The following is a 17,580-nucleotide window of genomic DNA, read 5'->3' as shown; positions in this document are numbered from 1 at the left end:
ATACAGATCGTTTATCAGCTAGACGTGTTGAAAACAGTTCTTCCTACTCTAGCTGGACATTTCATTTTTTTTATAGTAGTGTCTTTTTTAAATTAAACTTTTTATATTGAGATAATTGTAGATTCACATGTGTTTATAAGAATTGACAGAATGCTTTGTATATCCCCCCCCCCAGTATTAAGAAAGTAGAATATTATAGTATGGTATCATCATCAGGTTGTACTGAGGATAAGACAGGGCCTTGCCCATGGTAGGCAAGCACTCTCCCACTGAGGCATATGCTAGTCCCCAGCCAGGATCCTGATTCACTCAAGACTGGAATATTTCTATCACCACATGGATAGAACCCACCAACTTCCTTCCATATGCCTTTAGTCCCTGGCACCCAAAAATCTGTTCTTCATTGTATAACTTTGTAACTTCAAAACTCTCACATGAATGACCTAATGGAGGATGGAACCTTTGGAGTTTGTATTTTTCCACTCAGGAGAATCCTCCTTTTTTTGGTTATATCCTGACATTTCCATGCACACATGCAATATGCTTTGGTCATATACACTTCTGTTATTATTCTCTTGTCCCCCGTGCTCTGCCTTTCCCCCTTCCTTTCCCATACCAATAGTTAACTCCCTTTGATAGTTCATATCTTTTCCTTATCCTAGCTTCTCCTACATATGAGAAAAAATAGAAAATCCTTGTCTTTATAGGAAATAAACTGGTCCCATTAATCTTCTAGCAAATGGTGTAATTTTATTCTTCTTTATGTCTTAGTAGGACCCATTTGTGTGTGTGTGTGTGTGTTTAAATCTATTATCTCTTAGTAGGCAGCTAAGCTGATTCAAGGAGAAACAGGCGTATCTCTAGTAAACTGATCCAGAGTTCTTTGTTTATACATGAAGAAGTGATATGGCTGAATCATATAGAACTTCCGTTTAATTTTTTTTGAGGAATTCCACACTAATTTCCATAGTGTCTGGCCTAATTTATATCTCCACAGTTGTGAATAGGTGCTCCTTTTTCCTCCCTGGATTGCCCACAGGGACTGTGGAGTGACTCACGGTGAGTCACTGTGGATCCTTTCCTCTGTTTATGGGCCATGGGTCCTTGATTGAAACCCTCTCCTCAGTTCAATTCCCGACCTTTTCACCCGAGCGTTTCCTCCTTTGTTGTCAACCTTTGGAGTTCTTTATACGCTCTCAACATGAACCTCCTATTGGATGAGCAGCCAGCAGAGATGATCTTTTCCTATTCCAAAAGGTGTCTCTTCACTCTTTTATTCTGCAGTGAGAAAGCTTTGTAGTTTCATGTAATCCCATTCATCATTTTTTATTATTATTTCTTGAAGTATTAGCTATCAAGAAAGCCCTTGCCCATGCCTACATCTTGAAGTCTTTGCCTGGTTTCCTGAGGCAGGTTCAAAGTCTCAGGCACGTTAAGGTCTTTGATCCATTTTGATTTAGTTTTTGTACAGTGGGAAAGGTGGGGATTTAGTTTCAGTCTCCTATGTGTGAACATCCAGTGTTCCCTCCACCATTTGGTAAACAGGCCATCTTTTCTCCAGTACTTGTTTTTGGTATCTTTGTTAAGAATCAAATGATTGCGACTGCTTAGGCTTATTTCTACTTCTTCTATTATGTCTTTTTAAATTATATGTATGTGTGCATGGTGTGCATATGTTTTGTGTTTGTGGGAGACACGTGTGTATGCAGCTGCACATGTTTATATGCAAAGGTCGCTTTATTTGCTGAGGTGGGGTCTCTCAGTGAACACAGAGCTAGATAGTTCCCACGAGTCTAGCTGGCTCCCTTGCTCAGGAGAGCCCCTGCCTCTGTATCTTGAGTCCTGGGATTCTGGGTGGCCGTCGTACCTCCCTGACTTGTATGAGGTCTAAGGAGCGAGTGTTTGTCGTTTTCCCACAGAGCTGTGCTCCCAGCTTCTGGGTCTGCTTTTCGATGGCGCAATGCTGCTTTAGTTACTGTGCTGCTGGAGTCTAGTTTGAAGTCAAGCATTGTGATAATTCTACAATTGGGAGTTTTGCTTAGATTTTTTTGGGTTCTTTGGTGCTTTTATATGCATTTTAGGTGTGCATGTACCTACTTCTGTGAAGAATGTTATAGGAATTGGTTTTTGCTTTCTTTTTATCTTCTACTATTATATTTTTAACTTTTTTATTGATTGTGAACTTAACAGCTTGTGCCCCAATCCCACCTAGCTCCATATCTGTTCCTTCATCTCTGACATCTGCCCTAATAACCTCCCCCAAAAGAAAATAAAAATAAAAGACAAACAAACAAAAAACAAAACAAACAACAAAAACATCTTGCCATGGAAGTTACATTATGCACACAATATACCCTTTAGTCCATACAGCTTTCCTTGGAAATGTTCATTACTGCGAGCAAGTCATTGGTCTGGATCAGACTTCTGCTCCATCACCATTCTGGATCCTCACTGGGGCTCCTCTCGGATAGCCTGTGGTTGTCCTGGGTCATGGAGCTCCTGCAGCTTTGGAGATGCAGGACTGGACTGCTCACACGCTCCAGCAGTTCATAGATGGGGTGGATGTTGGGGTGAACCGACTCAAGCCCTGTATCTGGGCCTGGGTGATAGCTGAGCTGGTCAGCTCACCAGCTGTCCAGCATGCACCACCAGGGCAAACTCTCCAGCAGTGCCCAGGTGAGGTGCAGGGCCTGCCTTCCCAAGTACACAGCTGGTGAGGGGCAGGCCAGCTCTGCACAGCTCTCGGACATCAGCATGGTTCCAGGAGACAGTCCAGATCAGGAATGTCCAAATGGCCTTTGGTGGTAATGTGGGCCATAGACATCAACACAGGTCCTCCGATGTCTGCCTGGCTACAGACCCAGACATGGCCCTCAGCAGAAGCAGCTGGGAACTCACCATGGCCTCAGGTGGCAGCACAGGCTTCTCACAGCAGACTGTCCTCTCCATCTTCACGTCTCCAGTTCCACCTCTCTTCATAGTGCTCAAGCCAGTCTACTACCCCTCTCCCAACTCTTACCACGTGCTTGCACATCGCAGTGGCTCCCACTCTTACCACATGCTTGCACATCGCAGTGGCTCCCACTGGCCTCTGTGTTACTGCAACTTTGGTGGAGATTGCACTGAATCCATAAATCACTTTTGGTAATATGGCCATTTTAGCAATGTTAACTCTGCTGGGTTTGGTTTGGTTTGGTTTTGACTAGTATACATGGAATTGGTTTTTATGACTTGTTTTTTCAGTGATCTGTTGTTGGGATATGGTTGTGTATGTTGATTTAGTAGCTTGCTACTTGTTGAAAGTTTTTATCAAAACAAGAATTGTCTGGTAAACTCCTTTAAGTATATGGTCATATCTGAAATTAGTTGACTTTCTTCATTTCCTAATAGCATCTCTTTTCTCTCTTTCTCCTCCCTTTCTGCTCTGGCTAAGAATGCAAACACTATATAGAGTAAGAAAGGACGAGTTGGCTCCTGTCTCTTCTCTGACTTAGAGTTTTCTCCTAGTCCTTGTAGCATTAGGCTATATGTAGCCTCCTATAGATGGTCTATATATAGCCTCCAATATGTTGAGGTATGACCACTTTTCCTAGCTTCTTCAGAGATTCTACCATGAAAAGATGGTGAACTTTGTCAAAAGCCTTTTCTGTATGTATTGATAATTACAGGAATTTTATCGGATTCTGTCTATATGCTGTGTTACATCTATCATCTATATACACATGTTGAGCCTTGTTTGCATCCCTGGGATGAATCTATCTTGATCATGATATGGGTTCTTTTTAATGTGTTGTTGGATTCAGTTTAAACTTATAGCAGTAATTACCCATTTGCTGCCGAGTAATGCTTCCTGGTAGCATGCCACAGCCATGCCCCCTTCAAAGCTTTCTTCTGCTAGGAGACAGCCTTGTAAACATTAACGTGCAGGTTTTCTACGAACATGTGTCTCATCTCTTTAGAGCGAACGCCTTGGGACGTGATTGCTGGGTCTTAGAGGACTTTCATGTCTGCTTCATCCATTCACAGTTACTTTCATACCAGGAAGTGGTTTTGGTCCCACCATCAAAAATAATTTTTAGATGCAAAACGAAAAGGAATGTCTCTTACTTGTGCTGATATGTGTTCTCTGTGTCCATTGCTCTCCTATCTTCCATGTGTTCCTTGAGCATTCCCTCCTGTGCAGTTAGTTCTTTTAGATTCTGGATTTGAGTGATAGTGTTTTCATTTTCTTTCATCTGGGAATGGGTTAAGTTCCCAACTTTTTTCCTAAACAAATTTTCTTTAAAACTTCTTTTTAAAAAATGATTATTTTTATGTGCATTAGTGGGGGGTGTGTGTGTGTGTGTGTGTGTGTGTGTGTGTGATGCCTGTTCCCCTAGAACTGAAGTTACAGACAGTTGTGAGCTGCCAAGTGGGTGCTAGAAATTGGGTCCTTTGGAAGAGCAGCCAGTGCTCCCAACCACTGGGCCATCCTTCCAGCCCTTAAAGGAAGTTGTTCTTGAGCATGTGTGATTTTGATTGCCATGTTTCTTCATCTTAGCACTTGAAGGAAAGGGGCCATGCCTCATCTTTTGTCAGCCTCTGACGGTGAACTTGTTCCCCTGTGGTAAGGTGGGCCTTCCCTCCACCTTCTTTCAGTACTTTACTCTCTGTTTTTAGTTTTCCGAGTTTTTTATTGTGTTGTATGCTGCCTTGGAATTCCTTGGCTTTTTCCCATTTCCTCCTGCCTCAGCCTCTTAAACCCGTGGCTTTTATCTTCCTGGATTTGGCACGCTTTCAGCCGTTATTTCTTCTCTGCAGTATCCTTCTGTGTCTTCTCTCCCTTGGGGAAGCAATGGCACAGATGTAGGCTCTCTCACGCAGTCCCACAGGTCTTTGACCTCTGTTCACTTCCGTCTACTCTGCCTTGAGTTCTCAGGTTGGCTGCTCTCTGTTGTAGCTTCCAAATCACTGACTCCTTTGTCTATATCTATGAACTTAGGTTATTGAATTTTTAATTTTTTTCATTTTCTTTTCACACATTCTAATTCTTTGTCGAGATTTTGTCTGTTTTTTATTTGTTTTAAGTGTGTTTGTAGTTGCTTGCGGTGCATTTTTATGATGGCTGCTTCATGATTTATGATTGTTATAATGTTCATGTATGGGTTTTGATCATATGTGATGCTGGTCTAAACTCCTCCCTCATATTTTTTTCTCAAATTTTTATTTAGCAGATTTATAAAATGTCACATGTTAATGGACAATGTTATGTTTTGATAATATATGCATTGCATACTATTTAAACCACATTGAATATATTTGTCTCCTCAAACATTTCTCAATGATAGGAACTTTTAAATTCCCTTTTTTGTAGCCCTTCCACATATCTGGAACATTATTATCCACTGTCACTATAGTGTTTGAAATAATATCACAGCAGAACTTACTGTTCTTAACCAACTGTGCTGGCCAGTTTCCCATCAACTTGTCACAGGCTAGAATTATTTGGGAAAGGCAACTCTCAATTGAGAAAATATCTTCATAAGATTTGCCTGTGGAACATTATTTTAATTAGTGGTTGATGTGGGAAGGCCCAGACGGTTGTCAGTAGTATATCCTAAGCAGGTGGACCTATATCAAACATCAGGCTGAGCAAGCCGTGGGAAACAAGCCTTGGGGAGCAAGCCATGGGGAGCAAGCCAGTGAGCAGCACTCCTCCATGGCTTCGGCATCACCTCCTAACTCAAGTTTCTGCTCTGACTTCTCTGGATAATGGACCACAAGCTGTCCACTGAAATAAACCCTTTCCTCCCCGAGTTGTTTCTGATCTAGAGTGTTCTAGCACTGCAGTAGAAATCTAAGAGACTGTGATTCACCAGCCCGCTCTTCCCATCTTCCCCCTTACTCGCCCGCTTTTGTTACCCACCACTCTGCTCTCGGCCTCTTTGAAATTAACCTAGCTAGATTTCACACATGCTATGATCATCACATCATATGGTAATTCTGTTTTTAATTTTGGTGAAACTTCTATTTTCCATAATTTTATGTCCCCATTGATAGAACTTAACATTGGTGACACCATTTTATCTCTTGTAACCAATGAGTTGCTTTCAAGGCTACAGTGGGTTTCAGTTCCTTTAATGGACATACCCCACACAGAAAAATAGAAACTCATGATTAAAGTCTTTGGAATTTGCAGTTTTGCACCAGGCTGCATTAGACAACATGCTCCTTCCATGCCCTTATTTGGAAATGTTCTGCCCACAGCCAAGCAGGGCCTGACCAGCTAACCTCAAGCCTGCCATTTCTTTCCCTAGAACACTCTGTAACCCAGTGTAGCCCAGCAGATGTAAGAGCAGTCTGCTCAGCACTGGGTTAGTGTCTCCGCCTTATTTTCTGTCATTCATAGACAGTGTGCGAGGGTATGCTCCTTTTATCCACATCTTTGCTAGACATTTTAGTCTTTTGGGCAATAGCTCTTCATTCTGGGGTGAGAGGACAGACTATCAGGGGCTTCTTCTTAGTGACCCCTCCAGCAGGTCAGGTTTCATCATCATGTTTACCTTTTCTTGACTGTAAGACTCCTCTAGTCAACTTGGGCTTTACATACACATTGCAGGTAGGAAAATGGTGGTAGTGGGCACGTTCTCTCTTAAATCTATCAGGTGGCATGACAGTCACAAGGAAGACAGGGAATGTGAACATCCAGGGATAGGATTGATGTTCCTATTTAGACATGCTTAGACTGAATACTTGGGGTTGGTGGACACCGTGGTGCACTGGTCAGCGTAATGGTGAGCTGTCACAGAGAGACTTGCTAGAAGCTGGGAGAATCAGAGAATGTGTTAGACTGGGCCAGATGCAACCAACAAATCCCTTGTGTGGCAAGTTGTGATGCTCTGAAACTCTTGCTGCCTTTAAAAGGATGCTTGAAAAGAGTCCTGGTAGCCCAGCTCCAGGCTGAGAAATCGAGTCCTCCAAGTGAGCTGAGCTGCACATTGCTATCACTTATTAAGTGTTGTTCAGTGTCAGTCAGGTTTTCAAAGACTGTTGTTATAAGGTTTTTTTCCTCCCCTAGAATGCAGGGCTTGGGCTATCTGCAAAGGGTAGCTGAGTTTGCCGCCCATCAGTAGGATGGATATGATTGAGTGGTATTGCCTGTAGGTTAATTAATCTCAGAGATAATCTTTATAGCGTTATTCACCATACCAGTTTTCCCAAGTCAGTTTAAGTTTTAGTCATCTTTTTAAATAGCTACCCAATAAAATAATTCATCAGATGCAACTATATTAATTATCTTGTACATAAACTTGGAAATCTGGCTAATTAAGGGAGTCTTTTTTTTTTTTTTTTTTTTTTTTTAAGAAACAAAGTTTCCTCTCTACTCTTCCTGCCTTTTAGATCTAGCTTTCCTCTAGGCATTTGCATAAGGCAGGCGGGTTGACCTTATATTCTAAAGAAGTAGTTGCCTTATCATAGATTTTTGCTTTGGAGACAAGAATCCCAGTGGTGTCACAGAATGGGTACAGGAAATGCAGGTAGTAAGCATACAGTGGATGCCAGCCATCTGACTTTCAAGTTGAACCCCATAGGATGCACCAGATGGCCTAGCCTGCCTTTCTGGAAGGAGTAATGTTGTCCTGCCTCTATCCACAGCCTCCTTTCCTCTTGCTCACAAGCCACGCCCAGTTCCTGAAGAAGTGGAGGAGCCTTCTCACCAGATACAAAAACCCAAGGTACACATATGTCTACCACAGAGGAGGGCAAGCTGCCCCGTGTGCAGGCTGCCTATGTGATTCTGTGTAACAGACACATTGTAGAGTTGTTCCTCCCACACAGGAGTAAGCAGTATTTCAGTAGCTGTTTGGGAGCAGTTTATCTTATTATGGTTATTATTAGTCTCTGTGGTGCTATGGATCAAATGCAGGGCCTCCCACATGATAGGCAAGAGCTCATCACTGAACTACACAGTCAGCTCCTACTTTAAAAGGGAAAATGAATGCAGAAGTCAACTCTGCCAGGACACTATAGGCAGGGCTGAAGGTGAGCAGAGCCATTGCAGTATTTTGAGAGTGGCAGGCAAGTGATCAGCCTATGCTAGCAGCTGCTCAGGGGCCAGAAGTCTGGGGTGCAGTAACTTGTTTTACATCCACATCTACATCTGTAGCATATGCGGTGTGTTACTGAGAGGTGTTCCCATATCTCATTTGTCTTCAAGCATAAGAAAAGACAAGCTCTCTAGGCATTCACAGAAAACCACAATGGAGACGAGAAAGGAGACTATATTCTCTAACATTAGTCCCTCACATGACCTTGTAATTCACTCTCCTGAAGATGCCCCCAGTTTAAAGGGGCTGGGCTTTTCTGTAGGTCGTTTTCTCATTTTAAGGACCACTGACAGATTTAGGATAATTAAAACTTTTGTCCATCAAAAGGGGACATCTGGCAGTACTTTTTCTGGTATAACTTGTGTAGTCATGTTTTTAGCTGTTCTCATGAAAAAAAAGAAAGAGGGATTAGAAGGGACTGCAGGGAGATGAACCCCACTCTCTCAGAGTAGACTGCTCCCCGCCCTCCCCGCCTCGGATGCCCAGACATCCTCATGAGGAGCTAGCTGCCTTTTCCACACTGGCGCCATTTCCCCTTAAGAGATTGCCAGGCTGCTTATGGAATAGCATGTCATGTGACAACCCAGTTGCCATGGCAAATATTTGTGTTTCATGAAAAACGTGGGTTAAAAAAAAATCAATGCAAATGGCTGAATCCCAAGGCAGACAGGCCTCGGGCAGTGCCTGGCCAGCACCACCATTGTTTCAACTTCAGCTGTTTAACAGGCTGTGAGCAGGCCAGGGGCTAATGTGCATAATGTCACTAGGCCCAGGCACCTGTTTAGATTCTCACTCCAACTGAGAACTCAGCTCTGTTTTATACAGAACAAATCTATAGGGAATACACATATCAGAGTGAGTTTTTAGCCAGTAAGCAGTTTGCCTCAAAAAAGAAAATTCAAACAATAAGGTCTTTTCTAAATGCTTATTAGCCCTGGCATTTATTTTCTTCTGTTGACTTGCAAAGATTTCCCCTCACGTTAAAAGTAGTAATATTTAAAGGCTGTGGCTTCAAGTTGGTACATTTCCAAACTGACTCCTTAATAGTGGTATAGTAAACTGGGCACGGATGTTAAAGGTGAAGAGAAAAGCACAGAGTGCTGAGCTCCACATTGGAGCTATTGCAGACCCTCTGCCAGGCTCCCACCCCAGGCAAGACGCCAGTCAGCCCTTTCTTATGAATGCCTCTTGCAGTGTTGTTCCCTGGAAGTGGAACCCAGCATCCGTTTATAACTATGTATGTAAATCTTTCCTTTCTCAAACCCTTTCCTCAAAGGCAAGTGGGGCTTGGCGTGCACAGCATTGATGTCTGGGGGTGGGAAAGCCCTCTAATCATTAGCTCCTGCCAGTGTGGGTAGGGAACAGTGGGCCCAGTGGGGGAAGGGAAGAAAGGCAAGGGGTGACCAGGACTCTGAGCCTTCTATTTGTTTTGTAAAACTGCCCAGGAGAGTCATTTTGATTTAAACTGTGTCTCCTTCTTCCTCATAGGGGAAAGCCAAAAGGTCAAGAGGACAGCTCAGTAGAAAGGTCTGTAATTTGTGTGACTAGTTGGAATTTGGGATCTGTCACCTGATGTCCCTTTCTTTTGCTTCAGGGCAGAAGTGTGGGAGGCCGCTTGACAGCTGGAGTTGGCAACAAAAGTTCTTTTGCGCTTCCCTTCTTTATAAAAGAAATTAGACCATGGTTAAAAAAAATAATAATTGTGGTTTGCGGAAAGTGAAAAACATTTCTTTGCTCCTTATGAGGCTGAATCATGTCACTGCCCAAACAAAGGATGTCTCATCCTCAAAATGGGGCTGAATTCTGTGTTTTTAGCATCAAAGATTTTCATTTAAGAGTATATTTACAAGGAAGCAAGATGTTAAAAGTGAATGTAGTATTTATTGGCATGTGCTGACATGTGTACACACATCCATTTGTACTTACACAAACATGTGTGAGTGTGTATGTACACGTACTGCATTTGTAAAGTAGGCTGGAGAAAGAGAATTTAAACTGTTCACAACAACCAAGGCAACAACAACAACAACCAAAAAATATATATATATATATGGAAGAGTGAACCGGTCCCCACATATGGCAAGTACACTCCTGTAAGGTCTATCCCATCAGGGCCCTGCGCTAGCAGGAAAACTGCACTTGGAATGTGCTGGGCTCTCTGACATCCAGGAGTGCCTCCTTTCAAGGAGGGAGCTAGCTGTCTTCTGCCCGTTCCCAGTGCTGGTGCAGGAAGGCTGGACCTGCAACAGAGACTGCAAGACAGACAGCCCTTCTGACCCAGACACACTGCTCCCAGGCCTTGCCTCAGTACCAGGAGTTCTCACTGTGTAGAAACCATTGGCTTTACTCTGTACCTAGAAAAGAGACCGTGTGTGAAGAACCCCAGAGCTTTATTCATCTGGCATTTGGAAACCATTCCTGTGGTGTCAGCATATCCTGTGTATGTGACACAATGCACCTCACATGCCCATGGAACCCTGGGGTTGACAGAAGAACATCTGTGCTGACACTGTCCCTGGCCAGCCAGAGGTAAAGGCCAGTATGAGGCTTGTCTTCCAGGTTAGCTCTTTCCTAGGGGCCAATCTTGGAGATATTACTTGTAGTATAACTGCAGTCCTAACCTGCACTGGTGCCTGCCCTGCTCTGGCCTCTGGTGCTGACCTTCTGAGGCTGCCTCCCCTGTGTTCCCATGTCCAGGCGGTAGGTGCTGTTATTCCCCTAGGAGGAAGTAGACAGAGAGAGATAAGTCATCCAAGGTAGATGACAGAGCTGGCACAGGAAAGTGATTCTATGACTCCCAAACCCCAGAGTGTGAGAAACCTACAGATCTCAGTCATTCACAATGATAATCCTTCTAAAATGTATCACATGTCTCCTGCCCAGTGTATGTAATGCTTTCTCTTTCCAGTGCCGAATGCTTAGCTGATAAGTCTGTGCTTCTGCTTCCTTCCTTATCAGACAGCAGTTGTCATCTCTGCTGGCTCAGCTTCAATCTAGATAGCCTCTTATGTTTTCTAGATTCATTAAACAGATAGACAAAGGTTGCTGGGCATAGTGAGGCAGGTCTGGAGTCCCAGCATTAGGGAAGCTGGGGCGAGCAAGGGTTATTTGTTTCTTAGTCACGTGTATAGTGTTAGTTTCTTTAATATCTTTCTAGTATATTCTTGTGATCGTCTCAGTGGAAAACTTAATAATTTATGGATGCATTGGCTGCCAAATTTTTTATTAGATAAACTTGGGCAGCATTGAACCTTTCACTGCCTTGATCTGTTCCCATTTCCTTTATATATATAAAATGTTTTGTATTAAATATAATATATTTTATATTTTAAACTTAAAATATTGTAAATTAATATTTTAATTTAAAATTTAAACATTTTATATAATTATTTAAAGTATGTAAATATATATGTAAAAGGAAATGAGAACAGATCAAAGCAGTGACAGATTCAATGCTGCCCAAGTTATTATATATATATATATATATATATATATATATATATATGTGTGTGTGTGTGTGTCAAAAGCCACTTAATGTTTGTCTCTTCCCCTCTGCCTCTCTGCCTGTTTATATCTCTACCTCTTTGTCTGTTTCTCTATCCTTCTGTCTCTCTGTCTTTCTATCTCTGCCTCTCTGTTTCCTTGTCTCTCTTCACTCTTCTCCCTGACTCCCCATATTTCTGACTCTTTGTCTTCCTGTCTGTCTGTCCATCCATCCCTCTGTGTATCTCTCTGTCTCTCTTATCTCCCCCCGTCTGTCTTTCTGTCTCCCTGCCTCTCTGTCTATCTCTCTGCTTCTGTCTCTTAACAGTTTATTAATTAAGGGGCAGGGGAAACCTCCAAACAGGAAACTGCAGAATCTTTTAGAATCTGTTTTAATTTTCCATAATAAATTGTTCTTCCCACCTAAGCATTTTGGCATTAAGCTTTCAAGTAAACTTAATTCTACACTTTTACTTGAAAAGCACCTTTTTCATGGAAGAAATAATTGACAAAACAAGGTGCTGCACAGATTCCTTTTATAATCTTGTTCATATTGCTGGATATTTATTGCATGTAAATGATCCTATTTATACACATCAGAGAAGAAATTAACTTATCAGCAATCTACAAAGTAATATTTATTTTTTCCTTTGTCTATTTCACTGAACAAACTTTAATGATTACTCACGAAAAATTAAAGTCCAGAAAGGAGAAAAATGCAAAGTCAGGGAGACTCTGATGACATCATAGCCCCTTGGCACTGTTTAAGCCTTGGCATGTTCCTGTGTTCCTATGATAGCATACTGTGTCTTTAACTTTGATTTTATGTTAATACTTTATCACAAGCTTATACAAGCATTGTTTAAAACTCACTACATAATATTCTGTAATTAAAGAGATCCTATAATATTAATAGCCATTATCATGTTGTTCAACATTAAATTATAAATCTTACCTGATCACAGGACAGCTTTGTGCTATAAACCCAGTCCAAGTGGCTCTGAAGTTTAAAACTTAAATGTTGGCATGCAGTGAGTCCTCACTGACTTTTTCCCTGTGCATCACACAGTGCAAACACATCAGTGAATGAGACAGACAGAACTCTTACCCTCGTGAGCCGTCTCTGTGACTGAGGAAAGCAGATGATAGACCTCTTCTGTAATACCCTAGAATGGTCCACACTTAGGGAAAATAAAGCAGAATGGTCCCAGTTATTGCAAATGTGCCCAAGTAGAGCGAGCACTGTAAGACTCCGGTAAGCCGTCTTTAGTGATCTGCAGTAACAGACCTCTCTGCATACACCTCCTGAGAAGTGGAAAGCCAAGCTGCACTTGGGTAGCAGTGGTGATCCTTTAAAGCCCAGCTTTCTCCTGTCTCTGCTGGGAGACCAGGGGGTGAAGCTGCCCTCGATCTGCGCTTTGTCAGGCTTCCTGTGCATCTGCGCAGCAGGCTCAGCTCATCCGTCATAATTGTCCCAAGTGGTCCTTAACTGTGCCACAGTTTCTCAGGGTATTTGAAGGGTATCAAAAGAGATGAAATCAATCTGTAGTGAAGTAAAGTGTGCCCCTGGAAAAGGAATTTTACATTTGACCGAAAACAGACCCCATCTATTTAAAATGCCTCCCTGGCTCTGTTCTGTTGGGCTTTTCATATGGATTTGATGGGCTGGGTGTTTTGTTCCATGAGAGCTCACCTAAGCATGGGGACTTCTCTTCAGAATGGGTTTCAGAGTTGAGGAAGACCTATTTGAATACAGCACCTTTGAAAGAATTGCTGGAATCATTCGAGAAACCCACTGCTGATCCAAGGCCTTTGCCCTCAGTTCCTCTGTATTCCGTGTCTCTGCTCACACACACAGTCCTCACTGCCTTTTAGTTCCTTTGCATTGTCTGACCCAGGGAGCTTCCGGGTCTCACCAGCTAAGGGACTGTCTTGCCCACTCACGTACCTCAGAATTCTTAATCTTGGATTCTCCCAATCCTGCACAGCAGATGGTATGGGTAATCTGTCATCCATTTTTGGTAGAAAATTGCTACAAATAATTTTCTGTATTAAAAATGGAAAAGAAAAATCTCCCAGGTATTTTTCATGGTCAGAAAGTAATAGCAGAGGTGATTTCATTGATCTTGTGGTTTTACTAGCTCCGGGAGTTTGTTTAAAAAGATAATATTATGTTGAAGATGTGGCTTGGGAGGCACAGTGCATGTCTGGCATGTGCAGCTCTCTGGGTCTGTCCCTGCTACTGCATAAAACCAGGCATGGTGACAAATGCTGGGGCAGTCTCAGCCCTGCAAAGGCGCCGACAGCAGGGCCAGGAGTTCATGGTTATCTTCAGCGACAAACCAAGTTAAGTTGGAGGCCACTGCCCCAATGAAAACATAAGAAAAAGTTTAAAAGCCTGCACATCAGGGAATCCTTGGGGATATTTAGGAATGTGGTCATGTCACTGTCCTGGGGGCTCCATGAAGCGGAGTTAAGATCTTACACCTTCTCTGGGTGTCAGTTTCCCATCCTTATGACAAGCACTGTGGCAAGGGGAGGCACTGGGAAAGCTCTTTGTGAACTTATCCTTTTTGCAGATGGTAAAACTGAGGTCCACAGGGGTAGTGTCTTGCCTGCAGTATGCATCAGACAGCAGCAGAGTTTGGATCTGAACCCAGGATAGAGGATGTCAGGGCCAAATCTTGTTTTGCTGGGCCCACGACAGTCTAAGGAGCAAATGGCAAAGTAGTGCCTTTCAAGATCCCTTGTGTTCTAACACTCAGACCTGTGCTTCTGCTAAGTTCCCAAACCCCAGTTAAGTTTGCAGCTCTCCTCTGAGTGTTGTGTCTTTGGAACAGTTCTTGCCCACCGAGGGTCTCATCTGTGTTTTATACAGACACTGACCCATTGAGAACCTTCCCTACAAATCAACAACAAGGTCAAGGTCAGAGAAATAACATCTTGGTCTTTGGTGACTAATAAAGACTTATCTTTGAGGGAAATCCTTAACATCCCTCAATGCAAACTCTCTCTTAGGACTGTCATATGCAGGAAGATCTTTCTCAGTGTTACAGGACAATTACCTACCATCCCTAATAGATGCATTTTGGTGGTTGAGAATCCAAACATTGGCTTCTGCAATAGAGAGCGTTGTTAGTCTCTCCTTCCAGGTATTGGAGTGATTGCCATTCTGTAGAGATAACTCCATAGCAGATTCCCCAGGTATCCTACTACTCATTACCAGGAGACAGAGCTTGGAAATAGTAGACATTAATTTGATATTATGTGCATCTGCTGTCCATACATATGAAAATGAATTTTTTTCAATTATAAATTCATCTTAGCCTGGTATGGTGGCACATGCTTATAATTTTAATAAATGTATATGTATATGGATGTTTTGTTTGAATGTATGTCTGGTACATGCAGAGGGCAGAAGAGGGCGTTGGATATGCTGGGCCTGGAGTTAGAGATAATTGTGAGCTACTCTGTGGGAGTGAAGAATTGAAACTGGATCTTTCAAATTTTAGATTCCTTTAGACTCTAAAGCCATTTCTCCAGTCTAACGTGCTTGTAATCTTAGGAATCAAGAGGTTGAGGCAGGAGGGTTAAGTTTGAGGGCAGCCTAGGTTGTATAGTGAGATCCTGTCTCAAAACAACAGCAACAACAAATGGAAAAGAAACTAGTCTAGAGTTGGCAATGAGCCCAGGGATAGAGTGCTTACCTAGCATACACAAAGTGCAGGATCTGATCCCTGATACAGAATAATAATAATAATAATAATAATAATATTCTAGAAATAAGTTCTTTCTCCTGAATGTGTTCTCTGCGGCGTCTTTGCAGACGATATTCCTAAGTTTGATAGTACATTGGCAGGGCTGGGTTTCTCCAGTTGCTTCACATTGGGTCTTTCTAACCCACCTTGTCACCATCCTGCCTTCCTCTCCTTTGCTTTAGATTTAGAATTTCCCCTAAATAACTGCTCTAGAAACTCTGAAAGTTACCTAATTAGTGATTACACTCTGCGAATGAAAAAGAGCATTTCCCAGCTAGTTGACTCAGTCAGTTAAGAGCAGGATGCTAATAATTAGGCCACAGCTGAAGGTCTGAGCTGGGGGTGGGGATGGGGTTAGCCTAAAGGGTAGGCATTTCATAAAGGGACATGTGTGGCTGTGGTCCCAAGAAAGGGGCGGGAGGGTGTGCAGACCTCTTTGTACAGCCACTCCAGGACGGGGAAAACAACTGCTACTTAGTAGCATTACACCAAGAGAGCAGCTCCTTGTGAACAGAAGAGGGAGATGTAATGGAAGGGTGGCGATGAAGGTAGGACAGGAGGAGGCAGCCCCGGAGGCAGGCCCGGTGTGGCTTTTCCTCAGGCCTCTCTTTGCAGCAGGCCGTGAAGCTGCTGTCTTCACCTGCTCACTGCGGCTGGCTCACAGTGCTGATGCACGGCTTTAATTTGGGAAGCCTTTCTCTTGAGAGGCATGTCTCTTCTTGCTCTAAGTCTGAAGTGCTCCCGTGTGTGGCATTCTCTGTGACAGATGTACTACAGCTATGCTTTAGCTGACTCCAGACCCACAGCTTCCTGGCACCTGAGTGGTCTATTTGATGTCCAGGAGCACGCTTCCTTTGATAGCAGGTATCTCATCCGAGAAGGTAAAAAGGTGCAATCCTTTTGTTCTTAAGCAACCCCTGTTAAAGTCTACAACTTCGGTTCACCCAAGGTGATTCTCTCAGAAGGTCTAATCCTCCTTTGTTGATGCACATAGCTAACCTAGATAGACCCAGCCTGTGGAGAGGCACATTGTCTGAGATGGAGGCTTTCCCTTCTGAGCCCTTGGCCCAGACTCTTCTGTTTCATAGATATCACTCTTCTCCATAAAAAGAAGGAATTGTGAAAATATCTGACCATCTTTAAGGAGACAGAATTCTCTGGCAGATCATCCATTCACAGCCTTTGCTTCCTGCCGTAGTCTGAGACTTCGTGACTGGATCAAATGTGTGACTAGCAAGACCAGCCAGCTCCATGCATGGCCATCTGTAGCCATTCTGCATATCCGTTTCTCATGGATGGGGCCCTGCCATTCTCCTCTGAATGCTAACCTTGCATCATCAGAACCCATCTTTGTAGGAAGGTAGACGTGTGGCTGCAGGCTCACTCTTTGACAACGTGTACCATCTGCCTTCTCCCCAGCCCCATCGACCACTCTGCCCAGCACTGAGGTCTGCTAGCGGGAACATTCCTTGTTAAACTCTCTCCTGCCCATTCAAGAAGGAGAAATTTACTTAGACCTATAAAACAGTTTACATTCTCTTGCTGTCTTGTTTAGATCAGAAAGAGAGATGACTTTGGCTAGAAGACTTTATGCCTTGTAGCAGTTATTCAGTTAGAAGTTTGCAAAGGCTCAATGCCGTGTGGAGCTGGTGTGTAGAGCTAGAGGGACTTTCCCACTTCAGACGAAGTCCTGAGGATTTTGACCCGACAGTCTATTTTTCTCCTTAGAATGTGGGAAAGGAATCTGAGGTTGTTTTATAGACATTTCTGTCTATGGTTGGTTACTGTGTCTTTAGTATAAATATATATCTTGTCTTACATTTTCTCTTAGACTCTCAGACTTAGAGGGTAAGACTTTATGCCTGGTCCTTCTTGATGACTCTCTGTTAACAATTATTTGAGACAAAGTATGAACCAGCCTAACCCAGTGCAGTGCTGTGTCCCAGGAGTTATTGATACAGTCACTATTTCCCCTCTGAGTTTTGTGAAAGGTTTTAAAATTTCAGAGAACAACATAACCCTGTGGTTTCATACAAATGGGTATATGGATGTTCCATAGGTATGTGGAAGACAGTTGATGCCTTAAATCCCTGAGTAAGCAGAGCCAGTCATCCCAGCAGGTCAGTGCCTCTCCTCACTGTGGAGAGCTCGGGGCAGAAACCTCTGTGCTTTCCCTTTCCCTTGCTCCTCTCCTGGACCATCGGGCACTTTTAGATCCTGGTGCGAACTTTCTTTCTAATGCAACAAGTGTC

The 17,580-nt window shown here is 43.0% G+C and overlaps 1 protein-coding gene across 2 annotated transcripts in view; it reads left to right on the top strand.

Annotated features, from left to right (window-relative positions):
* The window catches only part of Iqch (IQ motif containing H), a 183,397-nt gene that overhangs the window by 60,799 nt on the left and 105,018 nt on the right, over positions 1 to 17,580 (top strand). For both annotated transcript variants that reach the window (XM_021172751.2, XM_021172752.2), the window contains 2 exons: positions 7,636 to 7,715; positions 9,576 to 9,614. In XM_021172751.2, the coding sequence (XP_021028410.1) occupies positions 7,636 to 7,715; positions 9,576 to 9,614 (119 nt within the window). The remainder of the gene's footprint in view (positions 1 to 7,635; positions 7,716 to 9,575; positions 9,615 to 17,580) is intronic.

Source organism: Mus caroli, chromosome 9, assembly GCF_900094665.2.
Source record: "Mus caroli chromosome 9, CAROLI_EIJ_v1.1, whole genome shotgun sequence".
Taxonomy (NCBI): Eukaryota; Metazoa; Chordata; class Mammalia; order Rodentia; family Muridae; genus Mus; species Mus caroli.
Note: the sequence above shows the minus strand (reverse complement) of the source record. Positions and strands in the feature narration are given on the sequence as shown.